We start from the raw sequence: 19504 nt of genomic DNA on the forward strand, positions 1-19504 counted from the left end.
ATTGAACCGTGACCTCCTGGTTCATATGTCGACACTCAACCACTGAACCATGCCGGCCAGGCCTTTTGATTCTTCTCAATACCAGCATTCTACAAATCGGTCTACCAGCAGACAAATGGAAAACAGGCAAACCTGGTCCCTAGGTGCACCTGACAGTAGATGTTAGGATAAAAAGCCACACTTGTGATATCCGGCTCATTTATGTGTGATTTAGATCTTGAAAATAAACTGAACGGAAGGATGAGCCACCCTATGCCCGCACTTTTCCCATTTTAACAATAAACACATATTGCGAATGAGGGAACATTATTTCATGTGAGACTATCCTTGGCTAACAAAATGGAAGCATGATTCAACAATGATTTCTCTAAATTTTTATTAATTTTTGTTTTTTTACAGCTCGATCCTCTTGTGAAAAGGAAAGAATTTGAAGGTGAACAAATCAATTACACTTTTTTTTTTTTCAAACAGCAATTAATCCTCATTACAGAGAACAAACAAAAGATCTGTAGCACATTCTCTTTGGAAAGATCTTTTGCAAATTTTTCTTCTAAAAAAAGAAAGCAAACTTGAATCCGCACAGATCACATGTCTCTTTCAAAGGACTATACAAGGCAGCTAAATTTTATTCACAAAAGCCCCAGGTTGCAGTTTCATTGCTGAAGGAGATAAAATACACGGAGTCCCCTTTATCTGTGGTTGCACATCTTCCCATTGAGAGCATCGCTGCTTCCCCATCCTACATACAAATCACCGAGTGGACTACATAGCTGGCACATTATTCCACAATAATTAAAGAAAAACACACATATTATTTTAGAGATAGGCCAGTGACCTTCATTTATCAACTGGACAATTTATTTATTTTTAAAACAATTTTAATAATACCAAGATTTGACTTTACTCTAAAGTTATAAGAAAGCAAAAAATATAATATAATATAATATATAATGGTAATAAATAAAAAAAGGCAACCCTGCACAGGTATCATCCAAAACGTAATCACATTCAGGAAAAAAAAAAATTAAAACAAGATTTGGGACACACGCATATAAACACACACACATACACACACCAACATGAACAGTGTATACTTGTTATCTGAGGGGGATGTGCAGTAATGTTAACAATACATGTTGACGGCCTAAACGAAAGGCGAAGTTAATACTGCCCGTGTTAAGCATCGCTTAAACAGCTACATTTAAGCAAAGCAAAGATCTCCCTAGGTCAGCCACTCCCGGCCTGGCTGCGGCATGGCCAGCCTCGCCGTCAGTGGTCTTTCTCCCTTGTCCCCCCAGGCCCACAGAGCACCCCCCAGGCCCACAGAGAGCTGTATGTCTCCTTCCTGCCCTCTTGGGTACAGAAACAGGCCCTTCTCTGCCCATCGCAGTACCTGCCGACACCGGGCGCACAGTGGAACAGAGTCTCGGGTGGTTTCTCCAGGACAACAGGAAATGTACAGCCACCTTAAGAAAGGTGGTAAGTGGCTTGTCAACTCATCATCAGTGAAAACTAAAGAACATGGCCAGTGGTCACAATTCATTCTGTCACTGCGAAACCAAGACAACTAGATTGCACATTTGAGATTTATACGGGAGGAATACCACTCGAAACGTTTGGAGGAAAATCCCTAACACCACGCTATCCTGCCACGCCACCTCCCGCAAACAAATGACAGAGTAAAAAAAAAAAGGCACAGGAAAAACCTTACATCCGTAAATTCTAGAGAGGACCAAAAACAAAGGAGGCAACCCGCTGGAGACGGGAAAGGAGCAAGCGCCACCACAACCGACCCGCTCCACAGCACAACGCGCGACTCACTTCCCAGGAGCAAGTCTTGACGTCTGTGTTTCTCAAAGAAGCCCTAATATTCTTGCAAGACTAGAATACTGCTAATCAGTGGTAAAGAGTGTAATGGGTGAAGGGGCAAAGTTTTTAGATTTTGTGTAGTGTCTGGGAAAATAAATCCTTAAGAAAAAGGTAGGCTCTGTGGTGGGTGACAGGGAATCAAGCCTCTTTGATTCATTTGCCTTAAGAAGAACCAATACACCTAAACTTCATGGAGCGGAAGAGCCAACACCCACGTAGCATCTCGAAAGCCATGGAAACCAAACACAGAGTTATTCCAAAACCAGGTGTGGTCAACAAAAGGCACAATAAATATACCCAATCCAACCAGCTTCTCATTCTTTGTGTGTATGTATGTACACACACACACACACACACACACACACACACACACACACACCTCCTTTCATCTATCAGAGCTAAGAGGTTTTTTTACAGCTAAAAATTATTGAGCAAGAATCATAAAATAGTAAGCTCCTGATCTTACTAACATTAATATTTAAGGTACCGATTAAGGCAAGTTTTCGGTCAGAAGGGGGTGGTTTTTAGCTTTTAAATATCCTGAGATCTGGAATTAAAGGATATAGAACAAGGGAGGTAAGTGTGATCCAATTTGTCTAAGGGAAATAGCTAAACGTTTTGGTGAAAACATCTATAAAATAAAGGTTCTTTTGTTCAAAGAAATCAGATGCTTTCTTTCTCATTCAATTGTGATTCAATCAGATGATCAGATAAGTCCTCCTCCTGCTGCAGTTCCCGTCCTGGTACTGTGCCTGCTGGCCCCGGCTCTTCACCACGGCGGGCAGGGTGCCCACTTTCACATTCTGAACCCAGGGCCACCTGGCGGAGTTCAGTGAAGCGTTTCCCACTGTTCAGCAGGGCCCTCAGTCTGGCTAAAGCCTCCAGGTCAGTCATCCTCTCCAGACAGGGCAGAAACAGTCATCGTTTCTACAAGTGCAAGTTCTTCCGCTTCCTAATGAAGACAGGAAGCTGTAGCGCCAGAGGCGAGACTTCACTCAACCTTCGCTCAGGACGTTCCGTTTGCCTCGCTGGGAGGTGCGCACTGTTACTGTGTTAAGAACTTCACAGATGCCAAGGCTTCATTTTAGACCCAGTCCTTTCAACTATCTACCGCAGTACAAACTTTGCCTTTTGGAATGTAAGCATGAAGCAAAAAGTGCAAATGTTTTACAAAGCCTCCTGCCTTCTCCGTACATCTGTCACAGCCAACGGAACTGAGGCGCAGGACGGGTTCACCGAGCCGCCACCCTTTGCCTACTCCGTCCAGGATCTAAACCAGCGGGCGCCAGCCTCTCGGACCTCGCGGAGGTCCGCGGACCACCGGATGGCGACCGCTGATCTAAACAGTACAAACTGATCTCTTCAAAATCATTGTTTTTCAAGGGACAAATAAAATTTGAAAACCAAGGTCAGGGGAAAACCCCCCACAAAGAATAAGGCTACGACACAGCAATCACCTGTGCAGCACAGGCTGACAGGTCACGTGGGAAACTCCCCAGTCAAGGAAGCTGGTGGCTGGCTGACAGACACATTTCCCCTGCAGTCTGCACCGACCAGAACCTGCCCCGAGAACACGTCCTTCCAAAGGGCCGGGGAGTGGTGCAGGGAAGGGGCAGGACTGGCCACGGGGAGAAAAGACGATGCTAAATAATGGCTTACGCCTGATTCTGGGACCTTGTCTCCCACATATAAGAGAAGGACACACAATGTCACAGCATACAACCTACCAGGCAATTACTGTTCACTTAACAACAGGGTGCTTTTTAAGCGAGCCATTTAAAAAGGGCCAAGGCTTTACTTTAGAACATCAAGACCACACATGAAGTTCCCATGCTCAGACATTACTACTGCTGTTAACCCTCGGGCTTTAACCTCAGCACGAGGCGGGAGACCTCTGCCCTAGCAGGTTAGTGACGACAAAAGCACGGGCTGGGTAGACAGTAAGGAACAGTCACACGCTTCACACGGCAAGTCAGACATCGCCCATCGTCGACACACCCCTTTATGCATTTGCCGGATTACCAAGCAAGTTCCTACACACATCAGGCGGACCTTCCTCTTCAGTATAAATAAAGGTGGTATCCACTCCCTTCTTCACTAATAAATAAATAGGAAAAGGGCAAACATGCTTGGTAGGAAACAACATGTAGAGGGGCAGGATGGGAGAAAAGCCAATTGTAGAAAAAGCACTCCTCGATTTTAATGTGTGTAAATTCCACCTCTAAAAGGGATAACAAGAATGGGCTTTTAAAAACACTGCACTCAAAATAATGCTTCCAATAATAGCCTTCCAAGTGTCTACAATAAAGGAAATCTGTGCTTATGAATAAGTGGGAACTCGGATGTGTTCTCTCATTATAGGTCACTCAGATGCACCGCTGCACAGTCCGGGAGACGGCACAGTTCCTCCTCAGCCTCTCAAATCGAGCTGACAAGAACACTGAGTGAAGGCCTGGGACGCTTTTCTTAAGTCTAATTAACACCCCCAATCTCCACATCCTTTCAGGGAGTAAATTTCCCCTGGACAATTAAGGGCTCTGAAAGTCTAGTTTTGCTATAAATATAAAATAATTCGCAGCAAAAAAATATAGCCTCTTTAAGTAGATTTCATTTGTCTTTGTTCACTGACAAAACTGAGTTGGTTAGACAGCATGAGTTACCACATGACTGTAGACCTCAGACCGGCACCTCAAATTCCAGCTCTACTTAAATACAAATTAAAGAGCCCTTCAGCCAACTGGTCCTGTGGAAATGTCGGTACCCCCTTTCCCAGGGTAGAAAATTCCAAACATGGTCGCAGCTGCCTGCCTGGTGCTGAAGCAGGGGTGGGAACGACAGCCGTCCCGCTGCTGCCGCGTGCTGCGGCTCCTGCTCCTCCCACGGCTCCCATCGGCCAACGCCAACTCGGTCACGGAGGCATCAGAGCTGGGTGAGCCTGCAGCACTTCAGACAAATGGGGGGGGGGCTCCAATTCTTTAGATTATGACAATACTTGGTATTATCAAAGCAACTGTGCACTGGCAGAAAGTGGGGTACAGCAAGTCCTTCACAATTTAGGTTTTATAGATGACAGAATTTACAAAACAAGTATTTCCCCAAAAAACTGAAAAGAAAAATCATCCACAAAACCCTACACCAAAATTCACTGTTAAAAATATTTCCTTCTGGGAATGGACTAGTGTGGCTGCTGAGATGACGTGAATTTGCATTCAGAGTTGAAATTGCTTCTCCTCGTTTCATTTGCAACTCGCATCCTGCTGGTTAAAAAAATACGGAAATGTTTCTAGACCACTCATACACCCCTTTTGGGCCACATTGCACTCGGTCCTTCAGTTAGGAAAGGCGAAGATCATCTCTGAAGCCAGCCTCCTCACTTCTACTTCTGCATAACCATCGTGCCCAACCCATGACCACACGATTCTTGAGAGTTTAAGCGGACAAGTGACCTGGCCTTCTCAGGCGCTTCTCTTCTCAAGTTTTGTTGTCCTGATGAGACAAATGTCTGGACTGTTTTTGAGGCTTCCAATGTGCAAAATAGTTCCCAGGGCATCAAATCAACCTGGGCCTCCGTTAGGGTGCTCTGCTTCCTTGTTTCAGCCACTGAAAACCCTGTCTCGTGTAGTGCACCAGATCCGCCAAACTGCTGTTGAGGGCCAAGGTGCACACGCTTGTGCTGAGCTGAGCAAAAAACTCTGCAAACGAAACAAAACCACAACCAAGTAAACACACTCGCATGCACGAAAATAAAGACGGCATCAAAAAGTCAATTGTTTGGGTTGGTTCCAGAAACGACCCCCAAAATAGCATGTACTTCATCTATCACAGTAAAACATCACAATCGAGTGTAATGGCCGCTCATTCTCCACATTGCTCCACTAGCCTAGAAGGGTAGGCACTGGGTTCTGTTTTAGGGTTGAATCCACAATGCCCAGCACTGGAGAACACCCAATTAATATTTTGGATCAATAGATGCATGAAAGAAAAACACCAACATGTTTAAAAAGCATCTTTAGCCCTAACCGGTTTGGCTCAGTGGATAGAGCGTCGGCCTGCAGACTTAAAGGTCCCAGGTTCAATTCTGGTCAAGGGCATGTACCTTGGTTGCGGGCACATCCCCAGTGGGGGGTGTGCAGGAGACAGCTGATCGATGGTTCTCTCTCATCAATGTTTCTAACTCTCTATCCCTCTCCCTTCCTCTCTGTAAAAAAACTAATAAAATAAATTTAAAAATAAAATACAATAAAAAGCATCTTTAGTTTGCTAAGAAATTAAGTTCTAAGAGGCTGTGAGGGAATTAAGTGGCCACAGCCAGGAAAAACTATGGAATGGCACGGACCTGGCATTTCCATCTCAGCGTCAGAGTAGACCCTGGTGCTGGCACGCACAGTTCCTCCACAGCGTGCCCCACCACCTCCTACACCTCGGGTTTCCCCAAGGCCTTCGTCTCACACAAGTTTCAAGAAGCGTACTTATGCCATATTGCCTGTGCTGTCGCTAACCATCTCTTGTCACACTCTGAAAACAAACGTTAAACTCGGTACTTAGGCTGTGCTCCCTCGCACCTCACACTGGCTGTGCCCAGGGACAGCCATGCCCTTCCTTCTCCACTTCCCTGGCCCTTGTGCTACCATTTCATCCAGACCGAGATGACGGCACCAGGTCTTCTCAAGGGCCAGGTGCTGACGCCACTTCCAATTCAATTTTGCTAAGACCTAGCGACAGAAATTCAGCCCCATGCTTTGGGGCTCAGAAAAGAACTGGGTCTAGGCTATGAGGTGGAATGGAGAGAATGTGAGAAGAGTGAACAGGTACAAAAAAAAAATGAACCCAACCTATAAACAACACGATTCCCATCATGCCCCAGTAATTACCACCACAGAGCCGCTTACCTTTATTCTTCCTTGTAAGGACCTCGGCCTGTTCCCACAGGTCAACGGCGGCAAAGATGTGGGAAGTAATGGTGATGTAGGAAGATGTCATGTTTTGGATGCTGGCAGGGATCCCGCTGCCCCCCACACTGCCAGCACTCGCCTGGGAGCCCACGGAGCTGGCAGAAGGCATTGGAGAGAGAGGGGATGGTGCGCCTGTGCTTCTGGAAGGTGGAAGGTCAGAGACAACTGGTTAATCACTAAACCCGCAAGTTACAGATTTCCTGCCTCTGGAACCGTAGGCCAAGCCACAAAGTTTCAGTGTGTCCCAGCCAAAATGACAGTCATTTCTTTAAGGTCAAAGAGACATACTTCACCTTTAGTAGGAGTTTGGGAATTTATAAAACAGTGAGATGGGACCCACCAAACGGATGGAGGCCAGGTGTCCTCACCAGACGCAGAAAGAGGTGGGCAGGTCTGTATTCTGAACCTGCTTCCCCATGCCGTTCACAGCGGCTATTCCCTAGGCCTGAGTCCTTTCCTCCCCACCTCACCCCACTTCTCCTGGGAAGGCACCGCTGCCCCTGAACCTGGTCTCTACCTCTTACACATTCTCTTTCACGGGCTCAGCGACCATGAACGGAGCACCTGCTCTTCACCTGGTGCTCTTCCAGACCGGGGGGTACACCACGGCTTGCTGTCTGCCACTGAACGTGATTCTTTGCATTTACTTATTAACTTATCTATTGCATTTCTCACATTCCACACTTTTCTGTTTATTCCTTTTCCTGGGTCACAGGCACCTTGAAGGCAGGGACCATTTCTTACTAATCTTTGCATTTGTAGCACTTAGCAGAGTAGGTGCTAAGAGCAGGCCCTTGAGAAATGTCTGCTGAATCAATGAATGACTGTAGTACAGCCTACGAGGAGACCAGGGAGTATCATGTACCAGGGGATTCATGATCTTCTCTCTACTCTCCCCTCTTGACTCTATACCTGCACATGCAAGTTAACAAGTGCTTTGAGTGGGTCAATGAGAAACACAAGTGAAGTTGCTTTGACCTCACAGATGTAAACTGGGAAGATGTCAGCAGCAGTAACCTCATGCTGTGCCCCACCTGCCCTCTGAGCTGCTTCAGCCCTAAGTGCACCCGCTGAATGGACATTCATAGGACGGGAGTGGAAGCACCATGAGGGCAGTGAGTCTCATCTGCTCTGTTTACTGCTGTGTCCCCTGTACCTAAAGCAAGGTTTGGTACAAAGAAGGTGCTCATTGGCTGGACAAATGGGAAAAGAGTTACCTCAAATAATGAGACTGGCCATGTATGAGCTTAGAATACCACCTCAGAGGTGGGAGTCATGAAAACCTCAGAGGCAGGAAGTTACTTCTCAATCAGGACTTTCTTTAGAGAGGCCACATGGGAACCTCTTCCTCTGAATGTGCGGGAAATGGGACAGTCTTCCAGGTGACAGCTAAAATAGCAAAGCCTGTCAGAACTGGGAAACCTCAAGGAGTGTAACCAAACTAAAAATACAGGCAGTCCTCGGGTTCCGTGGGAGATCCGTTCCTACGGTGACGTAACGGGGTTTTGGCCGTAAGTCGGAACCCACCTCCATAAGCACCTACGTCACTCACATGGAGCACATACACAGCAGAAATGAAGTGAAACAGTAAAAAATATTTAAAAGAAAGATAACAATTCCGGACCTTTACTTGTGGCAAATAAATAATAAAAAACATAAAGCACATATGTATATACATCGAAATGAAGGGACTTTTTTTTTTTTTTTAATAAATACTGTTAATGGGAGATGGTGACATAACCATGAAATGATGTAAGTCAAGTCCGACGTAACCCGAGGACTGCCTATACTAGGCAAGTGCTATAGGGAAGAAAATGCTATCTTCAGTTGCACAAGGATTGGTTTCCAGTATCTTATGGCACAGATGAACAGCTTCAGTTCAAAAAATGGGGGGAAATTTTAACTAGAGACAATCATGTTCATCCTTAATATCACTGCTACGGGTACTGGAAAAGGTTGAGGGCACATATTTCTGGAAAGTTCTTGTTCACGGAATTCCAAGGTGACATGTCCAGAGGGACAAGGGACCTTGGCTGGTTCTCCTGGCTTTGCCTCTAGTTGTGTTGTGGTGTTAGGCATGCCTAAATATCCCCCCAGTTTTGTGGTGTTAGACATGCCTAAAGATCCTCCCAGTTTTGACATTTTGACCCTATAGTTTCTACAGTTATCTTTTTATGTTACCCAATCAGCAAACATCTTGATTTAAATTATTCCTCAAAAAGTAGAAATAAGCAAATGATCTAGTTAAGGAGAAAACCAGCATATAGATGTATACAACTTTCGAAAAGGCAAAGTCAGATGTACACACAAATGGTTGCAAAAGCAAGAGGCACATAATGACACAATACTGATGACTGTAAGTTAGACGTATCATTACCTTGCAATGCATGGAGAAGGTGCCTGGGTAACTTTGGGAGGACTCTGGAAGTGATCATTAAGAGCACGAGAATACTTTATTGCTCTCTCCTTTTTACAACGAAACATCGCCATGTTCAAAATGGACTGACAACGCATGCTGTGAACATAAACAGGAGGATGTCAGAAAGACAGCCATCGAACCCTTTACAACCTAACGAAGACACTGGGCTTCATCTACATGAGGAAGGGTATCGTAAAAATCTTACTGCACTCCTCAGTCATCAGAAACACACAAATATACAAGGGTATCATTTGAGCCACCAAATCAAAGCATTACTGAGTTATTAGTAAAATGGCAGTAGGTACCATTTCATAAAACTTATCAGTGGGGTTAACTCCTTGACCTTAGTATTTTATTGATCTCCTTTCACTGTAATTTTCATGCTAAGCAAAAATTTCAAAATCTTTTTTTGTACCAACAAAAGATACAAAAGCAAAAAAAACCACCAAAAAATACAAAAGCAAGTGTGATACTATGTAAACACAGAAAAAGTACTCACCATAAAACAGCAAATATTTTCTCTTGTGTTGGTGCTGTGGGTTCTGAGAAGGATTTTAATGACATGATGAATCTATAGGGAAGTATAAAAATAGATCAGGTTAAACAAAAGCAATTGGAAAATCCCTGACACAAAGACATCTCATTATGTCTGTCTCGGTTTTATATTGATTTTTCCTGAAGCCGTCAAGCTGAGAGCAATGCAGAAAAAATGAGTCTTTAGAACAACAATTCAGGCCACTGAGAAAACTAGGTGAGGACACGTCTCTTCTCCGGCTGTCCACCTGCTTGACTCCAAGTAGACGTGTGTCCTGACTGAGTCCCTTATTGAAATGCAGGTAATAAAGACAGGAGCTTAAACTGAGACGAGAGGGCGTCTGATAAGAAAGCCAAACTGGAAAAACCAACCTCTCCCTGAAAGGTTTGGCATTTCACAGTGCACTTGGCAAATGATGGAGCTGGATCCGGTTCTAGCATTCATCTAGACTATAATTTTAGTTCAGGACAAGAAAAACGTTCTCGGATCAGTAACTTTTTTAAGGCGCCCCTTTATTAAGCTGTCTTTATACTAAGGCTCAAGTGGATTATGGCAATAAAGGTGAGGAAAGAGAAGTACTTAAGAGGATGGCAACATGACTGGGCACTTACTTAATGAGGTCTTCGGTTTCAGAGTACACCGAGAAAGCCGACTTGGACGCCGACTTGGACACTGGGCTTTCAGACTCCATGGCAATCCCACACTCAATGAAGGACAAGACGGCTTCCAAGTACTTAAAAGCCTTCCCAACCTTGTCCGTCTGTGGAAGAACAGGTCACTGTTAGGCCAAAGACAGCCTTTTATTTAGTTTCTCACCCACATTCTTCACTGTAATATCCCTCCACGGTCAGAGTCTAGTTATGGCTACAGAGAAGTGTGAGAGCAAACCAGCTCAACAGGACTAAAAGCCTGTCGGGTCTGACCTACTAAAAATGTTCTTTTAGTAGGAAAACAAAAATTCAGTAGGAAAAAGAAAACCATTTTGTGTTAGGATGATGCTCTCACAACCTTAAAGCACATATTCAAACTAAGGCAATGAATCCATAGTCCCTTTATTAATAGTGTCCCTAATTACTCATTACATAATTTTTCTGAGAAAGAAATTTTTCTACACATCTAGGATAATGCAGACACAATTTCTTTGTATGTGTTGAAGTTTTACCTTACAGTAAGTAGAAAACGTTATGTTTTAGGAGCATCTTAGATGTGATGTCAAACAATAATCGTTTCATGCACCTTAGAGCCCAACAGGTGGCTGACTCTCCTTTGCAAGTCGGGGCTAAGTGCATGAGGCTATCCTCTGGGCCAACAGGGATAAAACCCCAGTCTCCCTCTCTCACTCATTTTTAAATTGGACAAAATTGACTTTACTTTTGTATCTAAAAAATCTTTATTGTTGATCCAAGAGTCTCTTAAAGGGAATATAAACAAATTTGGATATTGGTGATTGTCACAACACTTCTCACTAAATGCAACACAGACAAATCAACTAAGTCCGTGATGAGCACTCCTCTCTCAACACACGGCAAATGGACGATGTCATACAAGCAACTGATTAACACATTTGCAAGTTTACAGTTTTTGCTAATGCTTTCAATTTGATAATGTTCCAAAAGAAAGAATGAAAGCAGTAAAGATGCAAGTGGAGTATAAAAAGATAGTGACATCAGCAAATAAAGATGGTATTTGAGGCTGATAATTTTGTAAGGCTAATGATGCACATCTATTACACCTGTGATAAACTGTATGCGTCCTGATACAGTGTTAAAGTGGTAGAGTTCCAATATCTTTATCAGCAATGAGTATAATGTAGAAGTGAAATGCACTCCTTTATATTCAGTTGTGCACTTGACTATTTGGAATGAGAAATGGACATCTTTGAGACACTGTGCAATTAAAGGAGAATATTACAAAAAGGCTGTGCATTCAGCTTTTTGTCCAAACTGGCCTATTTTGAGACTAAAATGAGACATTATTATTACAATGGGATTCAACAGGCACAGATCAGGACTGTTCTGGGCACACTGGGATGTATGGCCAACTTCTGTGGGAGAAGATGTGTGTATGTACAGACTAAACGCAAAACAAAATCAAAGTTCCCTAGAGAATACTTCCTGGTTTGAATAATGAGGAAATCTAGTGCTTAAAATGCCTGATGTCCAGACAAGTTTTAGGTAACTGACAAAGTACTGACTAGTTACTCCTTTTCAAAACTCAAAAGATTCATACAGTCCTAGCAACAACCTTGGCATGCTGAAAGGAAGAAGATGGAAAAGACACCCCTGCTTGGCCCAGCCCTGGTCCTCTGACTCAAACTCAGGCCATCCCACACAGGGCCACCTTAGAGACAGGGCCACAGGGGTTTGTCTTTGACCCCCTTGTAGCACCCAGCACGGTAAGGACTCCAACCTTTTGTCCCCCAAAACGGGGACCAGCCCAGCCCTCCCAACCTGTCTGAGAACAGAGGCCAGTCCACAGACCAGGGTTGTGAGCACGAGGCCACAGCCTTGATGGCCACCCTGGTCGGACCCGATTCAGTTCCCTGTGGGCCTCCAGGGTGTGGGGTTAGATCTGCATGCAGGAGAATAAAGGCAACCCATGCTCTGCTCCGGTGTACGAAGTTCAACAGATGGTACGTGTCGGGGAATACATTCCGTTTAAATATGACAAAGGGCACATACTACTTAATTAGACTGCAGCAGAGATGCAAAAGCATATTTAATTGTGTATGTGATTAAAAACAAACCTCACCTTCCAGAAAGTCCCACAGCCACAGGCAGAGCTCACTTTTTAAAGCATGTTTACCGAAGGCAAGTCACTGCCTTCCCCTTAAAACTCCATCTGCTGGCACTGGTCTACTGGTCCCTCAGGTCAGGCATTTTGGAATGACTTTAAGATCATTTTGGAATGCAAATAGGCTGCCTCACCTTTCAGAATATCTCAGGGCGAACACAAATAGATCGACTTCCAATAATTGGACTCATTTTTCATATCCAAAGAATTGACTGAGTGGGACAAGGAAGCATTCGGGTATTAAATACAACACTACCATTCACTTAGACATAAGACTTGTGACTAGGTACTTTGTGCATTTGCCCATGATCAATTAATGGAGTCAAAGAAAATAACTTCACTAAGAATCCCTTATCCCTCACTAAGATCCTGCTGATCCTGCTTCTGTTTTGGCCAATGTCAGCACCCCTTTCCCAACGCCCTGCTATATTTAGTGATATGGAATACAGTAGAATGAGATCACAAATATTCCATCAGAAGACATTCTACCAAATGGATAAAGAACCAAGACTGACCATTAACTCCGCTTTTTGCTTCAACTTTTTTGCCTCCTTCATGTGGAGATCTGCTTGTCTGAAAGAGAAGGAAAGATCAGGGTCGGTCATATGAACCTAAAATTACTAGGCTGGAGCAAGATGACTGAAGGAGACTGAGATGGTGAAAAAGGATGGGAGGAGAAGGAGGGCAAAGAAGAGGGAGGATCCAAGAAGAGGAAAGGAAATGAGGAGGGACAGGGTGAGGAGAAGCAGGCACATAAAGGATAAGAAGCAAGCATCTGGAATCTTACTTGTCCAGCTTCACGGGAGGCTTCCCTGGTTTCGAGTTACCATTTGGCAAAGAAGGCACTGGAAAAGGATTTGCAGTATCGCCAGAAGATCCCTTTAAAAAATCATTTTACAGATCACACTCTAACATTCAGGATCACTGACCTAAACATACCATCCCTTAAATTAGCCCAAAATAGTTCCCCCAAAAAGAAGTCCAACACTGCAAAATTTAGTTTGGCACTTTCCCAGCTACATTAACGTTTTGACTGTATTGGGACTCAAAAAGATATAGGACAAAACTGTCCATGAGAACAGATAACCAACAAAGCCAAATGTAACATTTTCTTTTAGTCAATACGCATACACACCACATACACCCAGGTTAACAGAAAGAGGAACTTGTACTTGAGGAAAGTGGATAATTTTCCCCCATTACAATAAATGAAAGTACCTGAGATCAGATATTCAAACCAGGGTAACCATTTCTTACTAGGAAACACCTGACAGAAAATTAACACAAAACATCTATTCATGTATTTCACTTCTGAATCACTTTAAGAATAAACTGACACCTAAATGTTCATATACTTTTACTCTCCCTCTAAAGAGTAGAACTTTAAACACAAACTCATTACAGCATTATTAAAAGTGATGAATAGCTCTGAAGTACCATCATTAGGAACTTACCCAATGTGGGAACTTAACCATATCCACTGTATATAACGCGGCTCCCCCACGTACCTTGTGTTCTGTGGAGCTTCCAGAGCCCTTCCCCTCGGCTCTCCTGCGCTTGGGGACGGGGGAGTCCTTATGGCTGCCCTTGGGACCACTGGCACTTTTGGGAGGGTCCTGGCCACAGGGATGTGCTTCCCGCCGCGGCCTCTTTTGTGCGGGCTTGGCTGGCTTCTGGGAGGATGAGGACGAGGATGACACAAGTGCGGGGGGAAGCATTTCCTTCTTCGAGGGCTCAGAGGGCCTGGGTGTTCTGCAGAGAAACAGCACACAACACAGAGTTAAGGCCGAACATGGACCATGTAACTTAGTTGTTTAGTTAAAAGGACACAAGGCTGCTGACCAAAGACTAGGATATCTCCAAGCGTGAAATCCATTGCTGTACAAGGCCACATTTCAGGGACTTTTAAAACTCCAGTCCTATCGCTGAGTGATAAATGAAGTTAGGTGACCCGTCTCTAAGCTTGCGGTCCTGACTTCTCCTGACAAGCCAGTCTGCATTAGCTACTCCCCAACCTGTCCCTCTCTCTGACAAGCAGGCAAGCCCAGCCTCAGCTTTCACTCTGACTCCTTGCTCTCGCAAATCCCTCCTACATGGGGACATTATGCACTGTGGCACCACGTCATTTTGGGAAGTAATTTCTTGAACAAATCAGAGAATAATAGTTACTTTTTGTGACTTTGGACAAGTCCTTTTCTCTCTGTGTGCCTCAGTTTCCACTTCTGCAAAATAGGGATAATAATAGCACCTTTCTTATTTTTAATGTAAAAATTTCTTTAGAAAGAAATTAATTCCAGGTTTTTAGGGGATTTTCCACTGTTGAAATACATTGGATAAACCCAAGCTTGCTGCCCAATGACCTGTTAATTCCTAGAAGGTCCATGTGACGACAGCAGATGGAAACAAACTCGGCGCATCACCAGAAGGAGCTGAACACGTGTGGCACTGCATGCCTCCACACATCCGACACAAGAAGACTCACTCGCCTTCCTAGGCTGCTCCTAATCTCTATACTCACTTCGTCTTAGAAGCTTCTTTGTGGGAGGATGACGATGGCTGTGATTTAACCTCTTTCTCCAGTCTGACTTTCTTGCTATCATGGTCTCTCTCTGCTTCACCCTATGATAGTAATATAACAAAGTAAATTGTTACAAACATAACTGTACAGGCAAAATAGGAAAAAATATACAGCAAAGGCAGTGAGAATGATTAGACTGTTGGAGACATCTGTCTATACACTCACAGCAACCTTCTCAGTACCTACACTGTGTGTGTGTGTGTGCGTTTTGGGTGAGGGAGGAAGGCAATCTAGATTGGATATTAGTAACCGGTGGAGAGACCAGGCTTTGCACCAGAAAGGACTATTCTTCACAGGCAGGAAGGGGAGGGTGTCGAAGTAATAGCTAATAAGAAGAATAGTAGTAGACTTCATTGTAGTAGACACATCATTGCTACTTTCCTAAATAAAAAAGAATCAATAAAACATGCAGATCACATCAAGTAACAACTGATAATTTTATGAGTCCCCTTCTTTCAAAAGAACCATCCACTTATCTACACTTATTTATTGGTCATAATAAAATTAGGAGTGGAGTACTTAAAGCTTAGCTTTTCTTCTAATGAAAAAAAAAACAAGTATATTGTTGAAAATGAAACAGGCTACAAAAATCCTGTCTAGATAGCTTATAGACAAAACCAGAAAGGCACAACAAATAAGAATAATTGTTTTGGGATTCAGCTAACTTTCTCTTCCATTGATACCAGTTCTTTTGTTTATTATTATTAATTTTAAATCCTCACTGGAGGATATGTTTTTATTTATCTTTAGAGAGAGAGAGGGGGAAAAAGAGAAGGGGGGGGGGAACAGGGAGAGAGAGAGGGAGAGACAGAGGGAGAGGGAGAGAGAAGCATCGACAGATTGCCTCTGTATGCGCCCCATACCTAGGTATGTGCCCTGACAGGAAATCGCACCTGCCACCTTTGGTATACAGGACATTCCAACCAACTGAGCTGCCTAGTCAGGTAGATACCAGGTGTTGTGTTTTTTTTTAATACTGTCTTTATGTCTTTCTCTACATATATAGTCTTACGTTTTTCAAGAACTTTGACAGAAAATGAAGAATTGTAAATATAATTTTAGTGAGGGAAGAGTGATGAGAAGGGATATATAATTCCACCAAGTTAAGCACCTCAAAACATCTCTCTGTACCAACTAAAGTGTGAGATAATGAAACATTAAGAGAACAAAGAATTCTTCATGGCAAAAGTCTTCTATGTGCTTGTGCTCACCTGTCAACACGCACACCAAGTTTACACAAAGTCTACATGTCGACCCAGTGGCTTCACGGGGGCCTCCTGCCCACGGTCTGGGCTCAGGCAATGCCCCCTGGGAAGGAGCTACTACCTCTCCAGCAAGTGACAGTCAAGGGATTGGTGCGAGCCCTTCAGGTAATTGTGATGCGCATTTAGAATTAAACTCCTCCAACTGTCAGTTCACCGAGACAGAAATCTGGGACACCACCAGCCAATCTAGGACAATCCCTTAAAAACCTGAAATCCTCTCTTAAAGCCTTAAAGGAAAAAAACATTCTTCAAATTCACTGACTGCAGGAAGCCCCCGTTTTCACCACTGTCTCTCTCCCGTTCGCTGACTTCCTCCAAGAAAAATGAATAAATTAAGATGCGTAGGTCCGAGCTCTGCAGACACTAAGAGCAGCCTGACCCTGCTCCAAAGCAGGGGAAGGAGCAAAAACACACACTCCTCCTGGCAGGCTGCACGCACACAGATGAGCCGAGAGGGCTTCCGTTCCCCTTCCTCAGCCTCTGGGGAAAAATTTCGTCTCATTCCAGGTGGCTTCTAAAGACGCTTGTTTTTCATCTCTTGGTGTGCACACAAGTGAGAACATTAAGAAGAAGGGAAAGTCTGGGCAGGGGAGAACTTAAATCCAAAGGAAGGCGTGTGCCCCAGAGGCCGTCCGTTCTGCACTGTCCTGTCGGGCACACTCCCACCGACAGCCTGGCACCCAGCAGAGCCCGACATGGCCAGTCTGAAGCCACAGTGACTTCGAAGACTTAGTGTAAAAAGGGAAATGTAACAATTTTCATTTTGATTAAGTGTTAAAATGGTGATATTTGGATATATTTGATAAAACAAATTATTAAAAGCGATTTAACTGGTTTTCTTTAATGTGGATGCTAGAAATGTTTAGTTTACTTCTTAGTGGGCTGTGCTGTTCTGCACACTTCTCTAGAGGTAGTCTGCACACGGTGCTCTGAACTCCCAGGTAGCCAATGTGACGGAGGAATTATAAAATGTACAGGTGACATAGCAAATCAGTTCCTCGGAAATATAACCGTTCAGTAAAGACGACTGGAGAAAAAGTATCCCCAATAAGGAGATGAGATGTGACATAAAGAAGCACGTCCTAAAGGCACAACTGGAACAAGACAGGACATTTCACCCAGCTGTGTCCCAGTGGCCTTCAGCCTGGCGCAGAGCTCAGGAGGAAGGAAGCCTGTGGGGGCTCGGCACGGCGTGCAGGCGTCCTCCACGCAACAGTTCGCAATGCTAACGCCTGAGAGGCAGCCAAGGCTGGCAGAGAGAAAAGAGTAAGTTGGAAATGGCTGGGTCAAGAGAGAACCCTATACCGGGGCACCCCTGTCATTACGTAACCCACTGCACACCAGGGGCTCTGCTACTCACAGACCTAGTGGGTTCTCTCGAGTTTTAGATTAAAGGCCGCAAAGCAGGCCTTACAAGCAGTGCAAGACGGAAAACTTATCTCTGGGAAAAATCACAGATTTTGCTAAAATACCCAGATATTGTATGTGAGGTAGTAATGTATACTTTTTGCAACGGAAGGTTTTTCTAGGCAGTTAATGACACACAGGGTAAGTTTCCAAAGCAAACCCTCCACACAGTTGCACCCTAAAGAAAACATCAGAGCCCAGACATGGAATGAGCGTTAATTTTTGTTTTTATGTTTCCCTGCTGCTTAGAACTTGCTAGCTATAACTATAAACCAAAGTGACAGACCTTCTAGACCCGTGGTCGGCAAACTGCGGCTCGCGAGCCACATGCGGCTTTTGGCCCCTTGAGTGTGGCTCTTCCAGAAAATACCACGGCCTGGGCAAGTCTATTTTGAAGAAGTGGCATTAGAAGAAGTTTAAGTTTAAAAAACTTGGCTCTCCAAAGAAATTTCAATTGTCGTACTGCTGATATTTGGCTCTGTTGACGAATGAGTTTGCCGACCACTGTTCTAGACCAACGGTTGCCAACCTTTCGGACCTCACGGACCATCAGTGGTCCGCGGACCACGGGTTGGCGACTGCTGTAAATCACACATGAAATAAGATTCCTAGTGAGTCAATCCTCACAAACTGGTTGTTACAACCCTGGCTTGTGCCAATCAGTGATTTAAGAGAACAGCCCCCAAAACAAGCGATCAGCAGTACTGATTTCGAGGCATTAAGCTTCTCGGCCTTTTGACTAAGGTCAAGCTCAGTATCAAGGCTAGCACTGAAAACCGTGCCAATATAATGTGCTTTATATTTGCATAAAGCAACTTAGCAGCTGATAATATTCTGTAAGCTGGTAGAGAGTTAGCCATTAAACCAAATCAAGCAAAAATCCTACTGCTCGCTTCACTTGCTTGCCGTAGTGGAGCCTGTGGGCCTGAGGCTAGCATTTCTGTCCAGTGTGCACTTGGAACCTGTTCTTTGCCTGGAACAGTCCCAGCGGCTTCCCTGGAGCAGGCACTCAGTGAGGATCTGTTCCCTGGCATGGAAGCTAGGTTTCGCAGCGGAGGTCCCGGGAGCAGGCCGGCACTGCCACTTTAAGTGGACAGAGGTAGGAAGGGAGCCTTGCCCTACTGGGCGGCAGGAAACGCAGACGTGAATTTCAGGAGTGGAAAGCAGAAGGCAAGGAATCTTTGGGATTTTTCTAGATCAAGGAGCCATTGGGAAATGAGATGAGGGAGAAGTACTCTCTCGTAAAGGAAAGAGAAGTCTCCTCTGCCCTGTGGCTGAGCCCAGAGAAGTCTCCTCTGCCCTGTGGCTGAGCCCAGATCAGCCTCCGTTTCAGGAATCCTGCCTGAGGCTGGGGTTGGAAGGTCCCTTTCCCAGAAGGATAAGTGTCTCGGTGGTGCTGTACCTACAACAAAAGGAGGCTGCTGGCTGCCAACCTGGTCCGAACTGACTTGCTTGCTTTTCTTAACTTGTTGGGTCAGGCAGCCATGGATTACGGGAAGAAAGAAGCCCATAAAAGGAAGAGCTGGGAACGTGAGACCAAGGTGGTTTCTGGGAGAATGCTGCAGGGCGGCCTGCTGCTGCCCAGCAGCGGGCTCCCGGGCGAGGTTCCTGCATGTAGCAGGGAAATGAAGGTGGCTTTTTCAGAACTGACGCCAATTTGGGCAACAGTGTTTCTAATAAGGTGTT

The 19504-nt window shown here is 44.6% G+C and overlaps 1 protein-coding gene across 2 annotated transcripts in view; it reads right to left on the bottom strand.

Moving 5' to 3' along the window:
• Window positions 1-359: 359 nt before the first annotated feature.
• Window positions 360-19504, bottom strand: part of AFF1 (ALF transcription elongation factor 1) — a 194375-nt gene continuing 175230 nt past the window's right edge. For both annotated transcript variants that reach the window (XM_028148276.2, XM_028148279.2), the window contains 9 exons: window positions 15087-15187; window positions 14077-14320; window positions 13356-13447; window positions 13084-13141; window positions 10387-10535; window positions 9740-9811; window positions 9199-9336; window positions 6759-6961; window positions 360-5561 (listed from right to left, as the gene is read on the bottom strand). In XM_028148276.2, the coding sequence (XP_028004077.2) occupies window positions 5440-5561; window positions 6759-6961; window positions 9199-9336; window positions 9740-9811; window positions 10387-10535; window positions 13084-13141; window positions 13356-13447; window positions 14077-14320; window positions 15087-15187 (1179 nt within the window). In that variant the 3' untranslated portion in view covers window positions 360-5439. The remainder of the gene's footprint in view (window positions 5562-6758; window positions 6962-9198; window positions 9337-9739; window positions 9812-10386; window positions 10536-13083; window positions 13142-13355; window positions 13448-14076; window positions 14321-15086; window positions 15188-19504) is intronic.

This window comes from Eptesicus fuscus, chromosome 2 (assembly GCF_027574615.1).
Source record: "Eptesicus fuscus isolate TK198812 chromosome 2, DD_ASM_mEF_20220401, whole genome shotgun sequence".
NCBI lineage: Eukaryota > Metazoa > Chordata > Mammalia > Chiroptera > Vespertilionidae > Eptesicus > Eptesicus fuscus.